This window comes from Porites lutea, chromosome 7, assembly GCF_958299795.1.
Source record: "Porites lutea chromosome 7, jaPorLute2.1, whole genome shotgun sequence".
Lineage (NCBI taxonomy): Eukaryota > Metazoa > Cnidaria > Anthozoa > Scleractinia > Poritidae > Porites > Porites lutea.
In genome coordinates, this window is record NC_133207.1 from 6,124,237 (window position 1) to 6,143,667 (window position 19,431).

The 19,431-nt window shown below is 38.4% G+C and overlaps 1 protein-coding gene and 4 non-coding genes across 5 annotated transcripts in view; 4 read left to right on the forward strand and 1 right to left on the reverse strand.

The window, feature by feature from the left end:
* LOC140944341 (uncharacterized) overlaps nucleotides 1-19,431 on the reverse strand; it is a 67,469-nt gene that overhangs the window by 13,879 nt on the left and 34,159 nt on the right. Inside the window, exons 23-38 of the mRNA XM_073393506.1 lie at nucleotides 18,083-18,205; nucleotides 17,805-17,927; nucleotides 16,933-17,049; nucleotides 16,195-16,317; nucleotides 14,999-15,121; nucleotides 14,192-14,314; nucleotides 13,929-14,051; nucleotides 13,595-13,717; nucleotides 12,920-13,042; nucleotides 12,125-12,247; nucleotides 11,740-11,865; nucleotides 8,157-8,279; nucleotides 7,255-7,371; nucleotides 5,689-5,811; nucleotides 1,129-1,248; nucleotides 388-510 (exon numbers count right to left, since the gene is read on the reverse strand). Coding sequence (XP_073249607.1) covers nucleotides 388-510; nucleotides 1,129-1,248; nucleotides 5,689-5,811; nucleotides 7,255-7,371; nucleotides 8,157-8,279; nucleotides 11,740-11,865; nucleotides 12,125-12,247; nucleotides 12,920-13,042; nucleotides 13,595-13,717; nucleotides 13,929-14,051; nucleotides 14,192-14,314; nucleotides 14,999-15,121; nucleotides 16,195-16,317; nucleotides 16,933-17,049; nucleotides 17,805-17,927; nucleotides 18,083-18,205 — 1,956 coding nt within the window. The remainder of the gene's footprint in view (nucleotides 1-387; nucleotides 511-1,128; nucleotides 1,249-5,688; nucleotides 5,812-7,254; nucleotides 7,372-8,156; nucleotides 8,280-11,739; nucleotides 11,866-12,124; nucleotides 12,248-12,919; nucleotides 13,043-13,594; nucleotides 13,718-13,928; nucleotides 14,052-14,191; nucleotides 14,315-14,998; nucleotides 15,122-16,194; nucleotides 16,318-16,932; nucleotides 17,050-17,804; nucleotides 17,928-18,082; nucleotides 18,206-19,431) is intronic.
* Trnay-gua (transfer RNA tyrosine (anticodon GUA)) lies at nucleotides 6,373-6,458 on the forward strand. The gene is given in 2 exon segments: nucleotides 6,373-6,409; nucleotides 6,423-6,458. It is a non-coding gene; the product is annotated as a tRNA-Tyr (tRNA).
* Trnay-gua (transfer RNA tyrosine (anticodon GUA)) lies at nucleotides 8,532-8,618 on the forward strand. The gene is given in 2 exon segments: nucleotides 8,532-8,568; nucleotides 8,583-8,618. It is a non-coding gene; the product is annotated as a tRNA-Tyr (tRNA).
* Trnay-gua (transfer RNA tyrosine (anticodon GUA)) lies at nucleotides 9,322-9,407 on the forward strand. The gene is given in 2 exon segments: nucleotides 9,322-9,358; nucleotides 9,372-9,407. It is a non-coding gene; the product is annotated as a tRNA-Tyr (tRNA).
* Nucleotides 10,827-10,912, forward strand: Trnay-gua (transfer RNA tyrosine (anticodon GUA)). Its single transcript is given in 2 exon segments — nucleotides 10,827-10,863; nucleotides 10,877-10,912. It is a non-coding gene; the product is annotated as a tRNA-Tyr (tRNA).

Consider the following 19,431-nt stretch of genomic DNA (forward strand, 5'->3'; position numbering starts at 1 on the left):
GTGGAAGTAGAGCCGGTCCCTCAGGAGGTCACTGGGGAGACATTAAATCATGGCGCTAACAAACAACTAACTCTTATGCTTTGAGAATTTCGTGTATGTGTATAGCGAGGAACTATAATTACCCTACTGCAGTTTTTTTTCTTTTGTGAATAGGTTTTTACAAGACTTAAATAAAGTTGTTGTTGATGATGATGATGATGATGATGATTATTATTATTTTCAATCTCCTAGTTTCTGTTCCCAGTTTTTTGTTCAGTTTGCCAAGTACGACTTTTAATAACCAAGAAACCACCAATATAGCTACTAAAAGTACAACAGTACTGAAGGACAACTGCCAAAGGAAACGTTGTGTCCTTGAAATGTGTTCAGGTAGCTTGCAACACTTACGTCTGCAGTTATATCCGTCGCCTTCAAATCCAGGTTTGCAAGAACAGTTGTATGATCCAAAAGTGTTGATACATTCAGCTTCCTGATGGCATTTCTTATCATCGTCCGAGCATTCATCGATGTCTACGAGAGAAGTATTATTGTTGTTGAGTCAAGTTTTTTACATGATTGCTGCGGTCACTCAGAAATTAAGATCCAGAGATATGGAAACTGAATTAGTACTTAAGTCTATCTCAGCGATCGCCGTTGCACTGCCGGACTACGTCGCTGCGATTGCTAAAGAGTCAAGTACAATCCTTGGGTGTAGAGTGGGAGTTCACGGTTTCAATTCCCGGGGCCAGCAAAATAATAGTCAGGGTTAAAAATAACTGAGAAATACAGGTACTGCTTTTGCCCTTCAAATGTACGGACTTTAAATCGCGTGGCTCGAATGACCACGTCAAATGACTGTGTGTGGTTGCAACTACCGTGACTATCTTATGGAAACTAGACTTAACAGTTTAGCGCGATAGGCTACGACCTTTGATCATCTATGCAATCCCTATTCTGAAGTCGTCTCTTTGGTCGTGAACTTGAAGTCCTTCAGCTCAACTAATGTAATGAGGCCTTTGTGGAAAGGGTCTCGTGAAATGAGTTGGCTGGAATTACAGAAGGAAATCGGTCCTTAAGAATGTATGCTTTAATCTGCAGGGAAAAATAATACATGGCAAAGAAAAATGAAGATCAAATTGTAGGTTCCACCTGTGCACTTCCTTCCATCGCCTTTGTAGCCTGGTCTACAAACGCACACCGGACCAAGTAATGCTTCTTCGTCACAAATTGCATCTGGATGACATCTCACTCCAGCACATGTACCATCCGCTGATAAAGAAAATAAGTTACTTATTCAGTGATTGCAAAGAAAAGGATTAACTAGCAACGCGCTTTGTAAAGAGAAACAAGCTATTTTGACGCAATTCACTTTATCAGCGATGATTTTTCAAGGGCTATGATATAAAAAGAAAGTAAAGAGCTGTACGCTCTCACTAGTTATAGAAAATACATCTCGTTTTTTACTAGTATTTTTTTTCCTTCTATTTACTCAGAAAGCTCGGCATTAATTTAAGGCTGACGTTTTCCTCATAAATAATTTCAGGCTCTTTCAGCTGAACACGATATATTCCATCAGTTTGCTAAATCTTTGTTCCAATATTTTAGTACAATAAATATGTCATTCTAGTCCGCAGTAAGTAAACAGCTCAACCCTCCAGCTGTCACTTGGGCACGCATGGTTGTCTTCGCGACGCGCACTATTTATGTTATTCTGCTGGAGGTCGCTGTAAAATTAGAGTGGAAAATTCTTCTGAATATTTAATTTGCAGATTAAAGCAAAGGAAACGAAGCATTTGCATAAGCTTCATTTTACTATGCATCCATGTTATGACGGTACTCACAAAACATCGTGTTTCATTACAACACCAATGCTATAGCCTTTATTAAAAATTTATGGCGTCAGTCTTGAAGTGCCTATGACGTCATCCGTGAATATCAAATTAGGGGTTTTTCCCACCCTGACAAACATTTACATTGACAAAACATAAAAAGTTTCGATTAAAATCACCCCCGGGTATGCTTAAATGTTCTTATGATATTCAATTCAAAGAGGACAGACGGCAAATATTGCAGTTGCTCGAAATATCTATGTTGTAACTGTTCAACTGTAGGATTCCTAAAATGTTGCTGGGCAATTCCACATTGTAAAACATTTCAGGAGGAGCCACTAGATGCATTAGTTTTTCTAAAAGTATCTTCTGCTTCCCGTCACTAAATCGACTGATGTTTACGTTCTCGTTTTGACTTTATATTATCAAATCCCTAGCAGAAGAAAATACTGTATAAGGTAATGTGGTCTTACGGTTGTGACGAATAAGAGCATTTCGAATGGGTTATTAAATTGTCTATTATTCTGCTCATGTTTGTTCTTTATGTTTTGCAAAACTAACGTTTTTGGAGGGGGTTGGTTTGAAATTTATTAAAAGTTTCTACATACAAAATCAAGTTTCAAAAACGAGAGAAAAGATATTTTCAGTATCATACAAAAGAGATGCTTATTGTAATTCTGCAGATAATCCGAAAGGTAGTTGCCATGGTTCAATGTTATCCTTGATTAAATTTCATTCTTTTTTGTTCCAAACTCATCATCATACATATCCATGGCCCAAAACAAACAAAAATATTTATTTTTCCCCAAGGAGAATACGGAGCCACAAAGTAGACATCGTGTTTTGCAGATGAAAGATGCTGTGCTTTGTGAACCTTTATGCACAGAAATCTCTGCGTGTTTAAAAATGTTCCGAGTTGAACTGAGGTATTCTAGCAGTTAATCCTTAAGTATACAAAGTTGGGCATCAACTTAAGTCTGACATTTTCGTGTAGCTACGTATAAATAATTTCAGGCTCTTTCAGCTGAACACAACATTATACAATCGGCGTTGCTAAATCTTTGCGCCAGTTTTTTAGTACAATAAATCTGTAAGTAAACAGCTCAAAAAAGCACGCACGGTTTTGTCTTCGCGACGCACACTACTTATAATTATTTTTATTCAGTATTGGTTCTTTGGTTCTTCTTGGTTACCAAAACAAAGAAAAATACATTTTCCCCGAGGAGAAACATGTTTTGTAGACAAAAGATGCTGTGGTTTCGAGACCCTTGTGCACAGAAATCTTTGCGAGTTATATTCCGAGTTGAATTCAAGAAAAAAACGGTCAGACAATAGCCAAAGCGCATGCGCAGTCCGTAGAAGTATCCCACAAGTGAAACATACGCAACTTTGATCTTAATAAATACACGAAGAGAACGTATAAGTATTGAGGTCCGGATTTGGGGAGGGTTATCTACTAGCTAAATGAGTTGATCTTCCCCCCTCCCCGCTCATTGACCTCATCTTTTACCTTTAAGCCTTAAAAATTATTTAAAATCGACATCGTACTTTCATCGTTCTTTCTTTCATCCGAAACGTGAAACAAACTAACAAAAAGAAAGAAAAAAAGATGTCCTGAGAATCGTTACTAGATATTATATTGATATGCATTAGAATGCAGGGTTTATTCTAGACTGCCGCCTTGCGGGATTTCCGCAATTTGAAAAAAAAAAAACCTCATAAAATTTACGCTGCCACATCAAATGGGGCGCAAAAAAGTGGACTCAAGGATAAGTACTATTTTTTTTTTGGAAATAAAGAATTCGAAAACAACACTGACAACAACACTGATTTGACGGCCGCTCTATAAAATTACTTTGAACTTTTATAGCCTGTTACTGTGTCAATTACCTTTCTCTTCTCCGTTTGAGTCATAAGGGAACTTAAGCAACGACGATGATGACAGCAGTGAAAACGTCGCTAAAAAAAAAAAAACTTAATCGCGTCTGTTTGGAGCCGCTCAGTATGTCAAATACAGGCGATTTTTCTTGGAGTTGAATTCGTAAGGATTTTATTCAAGTTCAAAAAGAGCAAGGAAAATTCGTCGTCGTATGTCCACGTCCTCCATAAAACGTCAAATTAGGAGGTTTCACGTTGTAGTCGTGCAGTGGACGTCAAAGAAATGTACTAAAAAGCGTAATGCACGTGCAGAGAACGTCGTCGTTGTCGTTGTCGTCGTCGTCGTCGTCGTCGTAGTTGCTTAAGCTCCCTATTATTTCACCAGACAAACATCCGGCATTCGGCAGTAATTGGAGCCCAGGCGTTTTCAGTTGCCCAGAATGTTCTAAAATGGAGGCAAATCGTCAACAAACGTTCATTTTCTCACGGAACAGTCTGCACAAATAAGTACCTATTGGGGGACCCCTTTTCTTGGAGCCCCTTTCTTGAAAAAGGCCCCCATAAAATAACAGAAGGGAGTTCACTTGACCCTCATTGGCCAATTTCTAGAATAAACCCAGAGAATGTGGCTTTGCACACTCAATGGAGCTTGTTGATTATCAGTATTCAATTGGTTACGTCAACGTTTGGCGACTGCTTAAGAGGGAATATAGAGAGAGAGCGTAAAACACGGTATAGAGCTACGATTTCAACACGCGTTACATACAATTTCTTGATGGTCATAAGTAGGTGACCGCTGAAAAACAATAGATCTTGTCGCGTGAGCAAAATGTCCAACTTCAAAGGCCAAAACCTGAAGCTCAGTCTCCCTAAAGTTTATGAATGCTAGGTAGAAAACTCATTGAAGATGGCCTGGGGCGATATGTCTTCACGCGTTTGATATAATACAGTTTGGCTTTGTGTGACTTATACATTCAACAATTTTTTCTTAAATAACCCGTCTACTATCTACAAGCTGATTCAAGTTCCATAATGCTGACATAAGAAAGTTTATAATCCTGGTACATTGGCCGTAAAACTGGTATATTGGTGCAAACTGCGTAAAAGTTACTCATCGAAGCGACCCGGAAGATGTCGTCTGTGAATATTAAAAAAGGGGGTTTCCCCAACGTGAGAGGTAGTGAACGTTTTACTGGCAGTAACTTCCGTTTTCGATTTCAAAATTGTCTGAGTGCCGTTGTTGCAATTTTCTCGTTTCCACTTTTCTCTCTATCCGTCTTGGTTATATATTCGTAGATCTATCATTTGACAAAACCCTTCGCCATAAGAAACCAACGTTACAACCGACATACCGAATGACGGAATTAAAACAACAATCTGTCAGACCTTATTTACGGATTCTTACTTTCTAGCACTGAAAACTTCTATGTAAAAGTTCCGATATTTAGCAACTATCATGTATGAAAATACAGATGTTTACTGGCATGGTTATAAGTTAATTGCATGAAAAAAGCTCTAGGACATCTCATATCGTAGGAAGGTTTAGAAAGCTTGCAGAAAGCCTGTTTCTTACAAAATGCAAATAGACGCATGCGTATCGTTTTCAAACAGTTATTTAATCCCACAAGGACGGAAAAGCTAACCCTGATCATTATATATAGGAAACGTACACAGTAATAGACCGAGGTCCGGATTAGGGGAGGGTTACCCTCAATGTGACTCGTCACACCCCTCCCCGCTGATTGACCTCACTTTTCGTTCTCCAAATTATTATTTCGTGAAATTAAACACAAATAAGAACCGACAGGGGCTGTTCATCGCTAAAATTACTATTTCAACCGATAAGTTGATCGCTTGTTACCAAAAACTAAGTGCTTTATCACCTCTGCGTTGACTGAAAAGTAAATAGAGCCCTCGACTGGGTAAAATAAGAAACCTTAAAACCAGTCCAGAAAATTTATCATAGAATGATCTCAAAATTCAAGTATGCAAATGGACTTACATTCACAGACAACTCCGTTTCCTTGGTAACCAGGTTTACACTGACAGGTATACGAGCCAATGGAATTTAGGCAGTCTGCATTCGTGTGACATTCATTATCGTCAGTCTGACATTCATCAATGTCTATTAAAATTAAAAGTATGGTCAGAGTTAAGAATCTTATTTGAAATTACTGCAGAAGAAAATTCATGTTCAAGTTTTCCTATTTGTAGAATTTGATGCTCTGACAATCACAGCTAAAACCAATTTCCCAAGAAAACTAGAAGTCCAGCTGTAGTGAAGTTCATTGTTTCATTTATCTTTGTATTATTTAGGATTTAAGATGGGTGTTTAAAAAAGATGCTTGCTAAAAATGGTCGGAAGGAAAGTGATTGAACTAGTTCTTCCTGACTGTAAAAGCGCATCGACTGAAGGAGAAGTTAGCGTTGTGTAATAGTGCAGTTTACTGATCGATGATTTCTACGTTTTTTCACGCTGATCGTTCAGATAGAAGAGCAGAGGACAGCTACGACACAAAAGAATTAGTATTTACATGATTATAATTTGCTATCAACCCCTTATATACACGAAAATTAATGCAACTTAGAAAAAAAGAGCTCTCCCCTTTATGTTCGATTGCGTCAAATAAGTTTCCCTTTGGAAACACGATTCTGTCAGGAAATTATTAACTATCATGCATCCATTCCTTCGATAGCTCAGTTGGTAGAGCGGAGGACTGTAGCTGTTAAGTTGTCATCCTTAGGTCGCTGGTTCGAATCCGGCTCGAAGGAATTTATTTTTATTAAATTTTGTTCATTTTTAATCTATTTTTGTTGTTGTTGTTAATGTTGTTGTTGTTGTTGCTGACTTTTTCTTCTAACAGATCATACCCTCAGGTTAATATCACGGGTATGTCAAAAACGAGAAATTTTGGATTTGAAAACTGTTTCCTTCCACAGAGTAAACTGTAGGTCACTTCAAGGGAATACTACAAAAAAGTAGTGAAATGACTGGCAAATAGCCTAGCGTTACTTTTTAGAAATCACCGCGACTATCGGGTTAGCATATAACTGACTAATCTGTAGGTTATTCGCGCAATGCTTGATTTCCAAGAGATTTAAATGACAAACTGTGTTTCGTACGATGGAGTGGTTGTCGTTTTCGTCAAAACGATGTTTGTTTAATACAATTGTTAGATTTCGTTTTGTTATTTCTCGTCAAGTGTTATCAGCCTTGATCTTCAGCATCGCCTGGTAACACTTATCTGGACCTTGATTATTCCAGATATCACACAGAACTCATCCAATAGTTGTTCAGGACCAGTAACTTGTATCAGTTTTTTGAACTCATCTCCTTACGTCGCGTTTGGGGAAAAATCTACACTAAGTTTCAATCCATCTCCATTCCTGTCATCCTTTGCAACACACGACAGAAAGCAGCTTCAGTGCTTAAATATAAATTAAGTTCTAAAAGCTTAAAGAGATAGCAAATAGTGTAACATAGCTCCTTTAACAACTGGTCTTTGGCAGACGCGATATGAGCTGTAAGATGCCGTTTTACTATTTGGCATATGATTGACCCACTTACCAGTGCATTCTGTCCCAGACCCTTGGTATCCATCATTACACTCGCAAGTTGGCCCTTGAATCAGGTTTTTACATGTGGCATTCGAGTGACACAACACTCCAGCGCATGTTCCGTCCGCTGCAAACAAACAAACAAAAAACAATAAACAAAAAAACAAAACAAACACACTAACAAAAAATCCTTTGCCTCTTAAGATTAAAGTAAAGAACAATAGCCCAGGTTCGATAGGTAGCTGATTCCAAAAAGGTTGCTTTGGGCATTGGGAATTGGGCATTGGGAATTGGGCATTGGGAACTTATTGTCTGGTTTTCACTCAAGTAATTCATTGCATTATTCGACATGCCCGAATGACCAATTACCAAAACAACCTTTTTTTGATTTAGCTGCATTTGACTCCGAGGCTTTAGGGACAAAACTGCAAATTTTTCACGACCCCATTGTCTCGCATTACACAGAAGAGACTTGAGCACGAAGAAAACCAAACAAAATATAGAAATATGACCAGAAGTCCTCGGAGTCATGTTAGAATTTAAATATATCGTCAAACGCGGGCTATTCGAGAAGGGAATTGGACGAGAGAGACCTTTACAGACTTTAAATATGAAATATTAAAAATTAAACAGAATTAAAACACAAGATCCTAATTTTCCGAATTTTGTATGCTTTGTTGTCACTGAGGTTTGCTCGTATATGCTACGTGTTCATGACAACCATCTTTTAAATGTATCTCGTGAAACAAACTGACTTATTTATATGTATACGGCACTATACAGCATGAGCACTAATTTAGTTGTTTGTACTTCTATGCAATTAATAGTGTTAAACAAAATAGGGACAGATTGGCAAATTTACGTGGTTTTGACAGAAATAATATAAACATACTGAGAAACTTCATCACTTACATTTGCATTCAAAGCCACTTCCTTCGTATCCAAGTTGGCATCTGCACAAAAACGAACCCAGGGTGTTGACGCAGTCAGCATACCTATGACAGGTGTCATTCACGGCTTGACATTCGTCTACATCTGAGCAGTAAACACAAACGCTAGCGAGTACTCATGATAGAGTTTAAAGGGGCTACGACAAACTATTTGCTATCTTTCTAAAAAGATAAAAGGTAATAGTTAAGACTGATAATTTAGGCATTGAAAAATGCCATGCCTGAGAATAGGTAGAGTCACTAATTTATGGAAGAAATTCTTTGAATCAAGCCGAGTCAAATTAAGTCAAGTCAAATCAAATTCTGCCTGGAAATTATTGACCTTCATACATCGATTCCTTCGATAGCTCAGTTGGTAGAGCGGAGGACTGTAGACGTTGAAGTTGTCATCCTTAGGTCGCTGGTTCGAATCCGGCTCGAAGGAATTTTTTTTTCCTTTTAATTGTAAAATCCCCTATTATCCTCAGTTTTGATTGCACGAACCAAAGAAAGAAAACTCTGTTTTCAGAATTGTTTCATTTGTGATAAGACCGAAAAAGACAAGACTGAATATAAGCATCAGGTTGCCACGTAACCTGAAATAGAGCGCAATTTTTAGACCACAGCTTCCGAGTAAAATGCCATTACAAATTAAAGTAAAACCTTGAAAAAAAAAAAAATGAAAGGAATTTTTTTTTCTTCAAACTAAGTTTTCCTCCAAGGAAATCAGTACGCTCTAAAAACGTCATCCTTAGTCTAGGGCATGTACGTCTAGACTTTCTCAAAGTCCTTTGCTTCTCGTTTCCGGTTCCGGTAGTAGACCTCTCGCTCGTTTTGCCGCCAAAAACATAAAAAATCTCCAGCTCAAACTTCGTGCTCCAGAAAAATTCTGAGCTCGACTTGTGGACATGCCTGAGGCTAATGTGCGTCAGAAAACAAGCAAAAAAAACAAAAAATACCGTTGTATACTCAACAATATATTTTTCTGCGCTGATCCGGATCGGCAAAGAAAATTCATCACGGAGAAAGAACATTACCCTTGTAGGCTAGAAATATATTATTACTTTTCCTCATTTCATACAACGTTTTCATAAGACTCGGAGGGAAATAATTTTAGTTTACCGATATGACCACTACGTGCATCGATTCCTTCGATAGCTCAGTTGGTAGAGCGGAGGACTGTAGTAGTTATGTTGTAATCCTTAGGTCGCTGGTTCGAATCCGGCTCGAAGGAGTACTTTCTTTTTTTTTCCCTCTCTAAACCCTTTCTCAGTAAACTTGCCTAATACATTTAATTGCACAGACATATGAATTCAAAAATGTCCATCTTCATTTTTTTTTTTACGCAGTGTGATACAACCAAAAAAAAAAGAAAAGAAAAGAAAAAGAAACTGAACGATATTAGCATTAGGTTACAACCAAGAGACTATAAAGGGGACAGAGAGGGCATCCCCCATATACACCCTAATCCATAGGTAATTCGTCTCGAGTTATTTTTAACACCGGAGATCTCAAGGGGGATTAGACAACAGCCAATCACATAGCGCGAATGTGTTCCGCGTGGATGACCCACGCTGAGAGCCACGCGTCCTTCACGAAATGACACAGAACAAAATGGGGGAAGACGCGGGGAGCGATTCTGCTATTCCTTTTGTCGACGAAAACGACTACAGCGAGATTTCTGCGAAAGCTGTGTCAGCGAATCCGAAATTAAAAAAGAATCGCCCTTCCTCTCTTGTATAGAGCTAACAGTAGAGCAGGGAAATCCTTAACACACTGAATATTCTTTCAGGATCATTTATAATTTACAGTTTGAAGAGAGCAATTTCTGGTTTGTTTTTTTTTTTTTTCAGTCTTTATAGCGATTATTCCTACCCACTTACTTTGTCAATTGTAGGCGAACCCTCCTAAAGCTGAATTTCAAGGGACCATATTCAAGCTCAGAAAGAGAAATAAAATTTCGTCGTTGCTTATTTACGTCCTCCATAAAACGCGAAATTAGGCATTTTCACGTCGTAGTCGTGCAAAAACGGGAAAGAAATGAACAAAAAAGTGTGTTGCACGTGCGAAGTTGTTGTTTTGCTAATTAAACCTATTGTTTTTTTGACGTTCTAGTTGTCGTCCGCGTCGTTGGATCTTAAACTCCCTAAATTGTACAAACGACCGGTTTCAATAGACCGGTGAAATTTCTCATTTTATTAAAGCACTGAGGTTACGACAACTTCGAGTTAAACTGATTTCACGGGTTGTCAAAGAGTCCAGCGATTCCTTTTTCCCAGGTGAGCGCCGACTCATTTCGCTTCAATATTCAGGAATGCTCTCGATCTTTCTACGCTTTCATTGCCTCTCGCCAGACATGTTTTGCACGGCGTTTGGTCATGCGAAACCTCCACGAAACATCCACGCCTCGCGCGAGGTAACTTTATCCCGATTCTAAAAATAACTCGAGACGAATTACCTATGGAATAGGGTGTATATGGGGGATGCCCTCTCTGTCCCCTTTATAGTCTCTTGGTTACAACTTAAAATTAACTCCGCAGTTCTTCCCCTTGTGCCTTCTGTGTATGTTGCACCAGTTTTTAGACTGAAAGAAATCATCAGACTTTTTTTTTAGGATAGCTTAATTCTGCTTTGAAACATAGACACATCCATTCCTTCGATAGCTCAGTTGGTAGAGCGGAGGACTGTAGTTATTAAGATGTCATCCTTAGGTCGCTGGTTCAAATCCGGCTCGAAGGAATTTCTTCTTTTCGTTAAAGAAAATTGTTAGCTTGCTTTATAGACTCAGTTTTGATTTTACGTGCATTTTACGTGAATAAAAATCTTCCATTTTTAAAATTGCTTTAAGTTGTGAAAAAAAAAGGTTAAAGGACCTTTTATTTTGCAATTGGTTACCACTTTAAATACATTGCAATTTTTACAGCTTCCATCCCAAATAAAGTCACCAAAAAAACCCCAGCACTTAAAAATGTTCTTCAGATGTTCAAGTAGTCATCCAGCAACATCCAGCATACTCTGCGCACATAATTACCTTATCCTTTTTCCTCATCTGAAGAGACCGGAAAGCTTGATGCTGCTTATTATGCGATAGGAAATGGTTCTGACTATTGATTACGTGTAAGAATCCTTTAGTGAGACCAGTCAAAATGAGAGGCAATGAAAGTTGCTTAGTTCTGTTTTGAAGACATAACGCTTCAGTTCAACGCTTTTAATCAGTTGAAAATTAATCACATCTTTTATTTTTGATCTACCATAAGCACTCGAAGTGATGACTGTAAGAACTGCAGGGATGGGTTGGCGATAATAATCAGTGTGATCCTCGATCCAGAGCAAGTTATCACGTGAATGCCAAGTAAGTAACATTATATACACCACGCTAAAATATAGACATCGTTTAACTTTTTGTTACAGCATTGAGTTTGCTCGCGTGCTATCGTATTTTGAAAGTCATTCAAATGGCAGGAATAAGACCTGGAAAAACAGTGATTGAGAGAAGCTAAGCAACTCATTTTATCTTAGTGGAAACATAAGTCCAAGAAGATAGTTTACTTAGTATTATTTCTTACCAGTACAACTCCTTCCATCTCCGGTCCAACCATCTAAACAGACGCACTGTCGATCGCGACTTCCAAGCGCTATTGGAACGCATGTGCTGTTCTGGTCACATATCACTCCATCACAAGTACCGTCGGCTGCGAAAGGAAAATAACATACCATAATGTGAGAATCACATCAGGGAAAAAATGTCACAAACGATCATACGATGACGTCATTTTACGCCAACCACCAGAATCCTTCAGTTTGTTGTTTTTTGTTTCCTTATACAAATTAGGGTTATTGCTTCTTTTTTTAACCTTAGGGGGAATGACAAAGAAAAACGAAATGAATTCCGGTAGTCACTGAAGTTAAATATCGTCATCGCAAAAATGAACAATTCCATAGCGAACTCACAGACGCAATGCGTTCCATTGCCTTGGTAACCAAACCGGCATCGGCACCGAAAAGACCCAGGGTTATTGAAACAATTTGCATTCAGGTCGCACTTGGTCGAGGAAGACTCGCATTCGTTCACATCTAAGGGAAGAGACAAGTAAAGAAAACTATCTTTTAATATTGATCTAAAAAAACGTCACCTCTCAGAAATGAGGTCAGCAACAGAAGGAAGTAAGAGGCCTATAGAGCAGTCCTGAAAACAAACTAAATTTCGTTTTTTTTTGTACGTAGTTTCTAAAAATAATTTCTTTAGCAACCAAAAACGCTGGGAAGCTGCCCACCTACCCCTCCCCTAAGCCAACTTTAACGCTTACTTCTCACTTAGGGCAAAATGTTGGGTTAGGAGAGGGGTAGGTGGGGAATTTCCCAGAAACGTATAATGATCCCAAAATCCTATGTCCACTGGACGGAGAAATCCACGGCAAACAAGGCCAAAAATCGAGTATTTGTTTAGCTTGCAGCCCGCAAGCGCAAACGTAATTAAGCCTGTCGCGTCGGGGAAAGGCGAAATATCGCTATCGGTAAGCTGAGTGTAAGAAAATATTAAAAGTGTAGCCAGATTCATGGTTATGATGAAAATATGAAATATTTCGAGTTTAACTCAGTTTGTGATAAGTTTACAAAAATTACAAACATAGTTGATAAAAATCTTTTAATATCATATCTACCTTTTTCCGTTGCATTTAGTTTAGTGTGTTTAGTGTGTACATTAAGTTTCGTTTGGTATGGTTTTGACAATTGCTTTGCACTTACCAGAACAATGCGTTCCATTTCCTACAAAACCTGCATTGCATAAACACACTCGCTGACTGCCAACTGAAATTTCCTTACAAAAGGCGTTAGAATCGCAGAAGATGCCATCACATGATCCATCGGCTAAAATGAAACCAAAAAAATCTGGTTATTGGAATAATTCTTTATTTTGTGCCTTTGTTGTTGTTGTTGTTATTATTTATCTATTTTCAACCAATGGGTGTATTTATAGCAAACAACAATCAAACCAAGGTTGCAGTTAAGTAAACTATGTTTTGCTGTTTGAGGCAAATTGAACTAGTTTCTTAACATCACAATTACAAGAAAACGATAACATGAAAACTGTATCAATTTTTTAGTCTTGCATTCACTTTTATTTTCATATCCTGATAAAAGAAATCTGAATGTACCTGACCATTATTAAGCTAACAAAAGAGAGGATCCCGTGGATGCCCGCTTAATACAGGTTCCAGTTTTCAAAGTAAACTAAGCGATGATTCACATTGAATATTATCCTTTGATTCATGTTTTCTGGCACATTCCGCCTTTTACTTTTTCTTTTTAAATCGTGTTCGTTGTATTTATAGGAATTAAGTTCTCTCGTCTTTTCCTGATATATCAAAGCGTAGATGATAATGATGAAGCTAATTTCAAAGGTACATTAATGTTACTCACAGTCACAATTAAAGCCATCTCCTTGGTACCCAGGCCTACAGCGGCATTCGTATGAGCCCTCGTTGTTTATGCACTCGGCGTCGGAGTGGCAGATATTTTTTAATGGCTGACACTCGTCAACGTCTAAATAAATAATTCAAGAACAACACTGAAAATGCCTCAAAAACTAGAAGGGGAGGGGCAAGTACATCTCAACTGAAGGTAGGGTAAAACACGCAACATTGCTGCAAAACGGGTTGAATAATGGTGTCGCGCGGGCACGAGGCAGTCAAAGCCTTACTTTCTAATTCTCATGGGTAAACTAGCGATGATTAAACAAATCGAATCATCTCACCAGAACAATTTCGGCCGTCACCCTGCCAGCCCTCTCGACACTTGCATTGTTTGACTCCTTCAGGTAAAACTCGACGACAATCTGCATTAGGGTCGCAGAAGACTCCTTCACAAGAACCATCAGCTAAATTTAAAAAAATATATATATATATGAAACACTATAGAGATAGAGTACATGATAAGTTAGAAATACTAACTGATTAGTTGTAGAGGTTGCATCAAAGTGAGAAGAGCTATAAAAACTGAAGAGAAAGGAAAACTCACAGGTACAGTTAAGACCATCGCCTTGGTAACCAGGCCTACAGCGACAACTGTATGAGCCTTGGGTGTTAAGACATTCAGCGTTTAAGTGGCAACTGTTCGGAAAAGCTTGACACTCATCTAAATCTGGATGAAAACAAACAAAAGATTTGAATATATTTTTTCAATCAACACGCTATTGAATGAATGGCTCGAGAAAAATATCTCACTATCCTCAACGACAAATCCCTCAGAACAACGGTAACATAGATATTACATACGACAAACTACTCATAGAAAATTGAAATGGAGTAGATTTACCTTTATCGCGCGTGCAATTGTCCGAGAAACTTTGCCATTATAGGCCATTTGCACGATGGCGTTATTGTACTGACTACTACGACTACCAGAATCCTTCAGAGTTTCGTTTTCTTGTGCCAGTTAGGGTTTTTGCTATTTAAATTTGGGATTAACAAATTTAAATATGATAAGAAAACGAATTAAATATTGATCTTCGTGCTAAAAAGAAGTCATCGCGCACTAAAATGGCCTATTAGACTTTTAAAGAGAAAACCATTGAAGAGAAACCAGTCGTCTTCAGCTCGTGACGTCATCTCTATGCGGAACTGAGGTCAAAACAATGAGAATAGTAGGCGGATTTGCTAAATGGTAAGATTATTAATTAAATTAGAAGACGCAAGAAGCGAAAGAAAGTCGTTTACCACAAATGGCAGGATGACGAAGAGAGTCTTATTGTTACTTAAAAAATCAAAGTGTAAACGACATAATCGTAGCCACATAGAGAGATCAACATTAGTAAACTAGAGTTACCAGAACAGCTTTGCCCGTTTCCTTGCCAACCAGCTTTGCATAAGCACCTGCGACGTCCTGAAGGAAATGTTCGGTTACAATCTGCATTGTCGTCGCACGTGAATCCTTCACAGGTACCATCAGCTAAAAGAAAAACGATCACCTAACTTAGTAAGGACTAGAAAAGGGGAGTATCTTTTATTGCAGTGACCAATCAATCGGAACGAAATAGCAAATTTAGGTTATCTACAGTGTTATGTCTTAATATTAGGGAGTTTAAGCAAAGACGTTTTGGAGCGACGCATGTTGACCGGAAGTGCACTTTCTGCACTCTAAGGCAGTGGTTTTACGCAAATCGTCTCTAAAAGAGTAAAGACACTCAGCAGTACATATTTGGTAGCGTCAAGGCATATTAAAAGGGAGAAGGCCTCACTTCCGGTTGACGTGCGTCGCTAAGAAACGTCTTTGCTTAAGCTCCCTTATATATCCTCCTTCCATCCTAAGCCCCATCTACAAGAAAAATATATGTTATATGACTGAGCTAGAGGACTAAGCAGAGGGTCTTCGGATTCAGCTTCTTTAAGTTGGTATCGCGCGCCTTCGGTCAGTACGATTCCTAACTGTTATGTAAATTTTAATTTGAAATATTCGAAACGGATACTAACTGTCATTGTCGATCTATTTCTCGTAAATGATGAAGGCAAAAGTAATAATCGGTGTATTGCTTTGTCAGAATACCCGTTCATTGTCAGGTGTTTGCATGGCGAACTTAGCGTACAATTAATCTCTTTTACCACTTGGTAAAAGAATTAATGGTTGTATTTACACTAGGCCGAAGTAAGAATTAAGAGCTGCTAAGTTTTACTTCGCCAAAAATGCGCGTGTGAAGGCCTAAGTAAAATCTCAAGTAACTTCACTTGGCATCTCATTAAAGTCGGAAAGTTGAAACGATTCAAGAAAGTTTCAAGTGACTTGAAAACCATCCTTAAAACCGACTTAGCGAACTTGCGGTTTCTAAGCTTGAGAAAAGCGAAGCACGTCAATCAATCTTAATTATGTTGCGTGGGAAAATAGGCTTAAGTAAACCTGAAGTAAAAAAGATACTGTTGTGTGTGAAGCTCTCTTTTACTTGAAGAATTTAAAATGTACTTGTCTTGAAATATTTCTTAGCTTATTTAGGCTCTAGTGAAAAGACTACCAATATCAAGAAAACTTACATGCACAATCAAAGCCATCTCCTAGGTAGCCAGGCCTACAGCGGCAATCGTAGGAGCCATCGGTATTTATGCACTCTGCGTCAAAGTGACAGCTACTCTTAAATGGCTGGCATTCGTCAAAATCTGTATAAGAAAAATGGAGAATAAATTCAAACATTCTCAGCTGGGATTGATCTTAAACGAGCAGATTATGATCTTTTTTTTTCCATTCTAATTTATTCATTTATTTGTTTATTTAATTATTTTTTTGTCTTTCTTCCAAAAACATTTTAACTTGGCTTCCGAATAATTTACAGTTACCTCAAAACAGGCAAAACCTGTCTAATTAACCACTTACTTTTCTTGTCACTTTAAAGTCTTTGTCATCGTTAATTTGTTGTTTTCATATTACTCTAGCATGAGAACTTTAAAAGGATGCTATAGAGGCGCATTCCTTTCGTTGTGTGTGCCCTGCCTTAAGTTTCGCTATCAAGTCGGTTCTATCTACAAGTAAGCATTATGGCAAATTTGAAAAGTTAAAAATATGCGATCTGCTTCAGCAAAACCTTGAACCATGAGAAAATAAAGAGTGCGTTATTCGACAAGTTTTGTCTTGTGATAACATGTAACACTCGAATAGCATGTGTAGTACAATGAAATCCAACAATAGAAATGTTCCAGATGCTGAAATAAAATGATACTGCATTGACAGAAAAAGCCGAATTCCCGTAACGAAAATGAAGAAGAAAGATCACTAACCAAAGCATGTTTGCCCATCTCCACTCCAGCCACTTCTACAGACGCAACTCTGTCCGTCATCACTTGAAAGACATTCAGCATTTGAGTCACATCGTACTCCACCACAAGAGTTTTCCACTATTGCACATAAACACAAGGCAAAAAATAGCAGATTTATACTTGTTAATTTTTTTTTGTTGTTTCGTTTTTTTTTTGTTTTTTTTTTTTGACAGCGAAAGGATCAGCTCAGTCAGTAGAGCAGTTGCTTGACCGCAGAGCAGGAGGTTTCGGGTTCGAACTGCGGGACCGGACCAATACTCTGGTCTCAAAATAACTGAGGAAAGAGGATTAACTGTCTTTGTCCTACAAATGACTAGACCTTCGCATGGCTCGGATGACCACGTCAAATGGCAGTCTCGTCTCCAGCAGGAAACGTAAGAATAGTGTCCTCGATCAGTACTTTCGTCCTAATGACCCTTGGGTCAATTAAGCCCGTGTTCGATATACAGTAGAACCCCGATAACTTGAACTCTAAAGGGAAACGAAAAAAAGTTCGAGTTAGCGGGAAATTTCGAGTTATCCGGGTAAGTTTCCGTGAAATTTTGATCAAGGGAAAGAAAATTTAGTTCCAGTTAGCGGGGAATTCAAGTTATCCAAGTCGAGTTATCGAGGCTTTACTGTATTACAATGCTAAACTGACTCCGAGGCTTTAGGGACAAAAATGCATATTTTTTACGACTCCATTCGCAATTCCCCAAAGAGACTTGAGCACAAAGAAAACAAAACCAAATATAGAAAAATGATCATAAAGCCTTGGAGTCACGTTAGAATTTTAATATATCGAACGCGGGCTATTCCTGAAAAAAAGGCATAAGGGTCCTGAGTATACTTACGGGCACAGCTACGTCCATCGCCTTGGTAACCAAGCTGACATTGACACCTATACGAGCCCACGGTATTTATACAATCAGCGTTTTCGTCACAGCTATTTCTGGACGAATTACACTCATCTGTATCTGAAACGAAAGGAAAGTTGGCATGTTATATATAAAGAGCAATCAATTTTAAAATCAACATGGCAAACAGTTTTGAACAAGTAATGTTTGAAAGATTTTTCAAAAGAACGTAAGAAATCACATAGGTGAAATGAAAAGCGCTTTAAACAGCTTACCATTACATGTTCGTCCATCACCTTGCCAGCCATCTTTACACAGGCACAGCCCAAGTCTCTCGGGAGACGGTTTGAAACATGTGGCGTTGTCATGGCACTGGACTCCATCACACGAGCCGTCAGCTTAATGAAGGGAAATACAATATATTAATCATACGCTGTCTTAATTAATCTTAAAGCTGGCGCTGAAAAACATGTTGCCTGGTTAGCTCAGTTAAATATGTGCCAGGCTTCTGAACGGAAGGGGGCTAGTTCCAACCCCGGCCGGACCAATACTCAGGCTCTTGAAATAACTGTGGATGAAGGCCTGCCAATTGTAATGACATCTGCAAACGGTTAAACTTTCTAGTCTTCTTGGATGACGACGATAAGCCGTAAATCCGTCCCACATGCACAGACCTTGCACATATAATAAATTCACACTGTTCGTAAAGAGTAGGGCGCGTAGTCGCCGGTGTGGTGCTCTATCTCAATTCACAATCTCATAAGAGAAAGGTGCATTGTTTGTTGGTGTAGCGGAAACCAATGTTGGTCCGCTTTTGTGCTTTGGTTTAAGTATTGTTCAGTGTCTCTTCATTCTTTTTTTTTTCTTTTCTTGTGTTTCGAGATTGCACCCGTCCGAAACTCCAAGAAACTACCCCGGAAAGCCTATGGGACGAGACCGCAAAGAAATATGGGAAAATTCCCTTCGAACAAAAAGAAAAGAAAAGAAAACCCAAATTCAACCACGAAACAATTCTCCACGATTCTTCCGTCATAAAACGACAGAAGTAAATATTTGTGTGATTTATACCATTTTATGGACAACTGTGAGGTTATGACCATATTAACAGCTACCCACATAACCTTGCGGTCTTATAGCGTGGGCTTGAGGCATTAAAATCCGATAGAGCTTCTGAATTGAAGCAGCTATAAGAATACTGTAGGTGAAAGCTAGAACGGAAACGATTCTATCACAGAAATGTTTGAATATGTTAGTGCAATAGATTTACTCGTTGTTGGAATCAAAAGCAGTGGATAAAACAACAAACAGCTGATCTCAAGAAAGAAAGATATGGAGCCACTGCTTGCAATGTACTTATGTAGTGTTATCACATAACGTCAAGTCCGCCATATTGGTTTCCCTAAACAATGAAACAGCGGCTATGTTCGAGTCCCCAATCCTCTAGGGATTGATTTTTTTTTTTTTTAAGTAAAAAATTTTTTTACTCATGAAAGGTATTGTTCATCGTGGATAATGTGTATGAACTAACTTTTTAACTTTCTTTTGTTGCATGAAATTTGCATAGCTGCTAGCCAGGTGAGTGATAAGGTTCTATAATAAGGAACACAAGAAAACAAATTGAGGA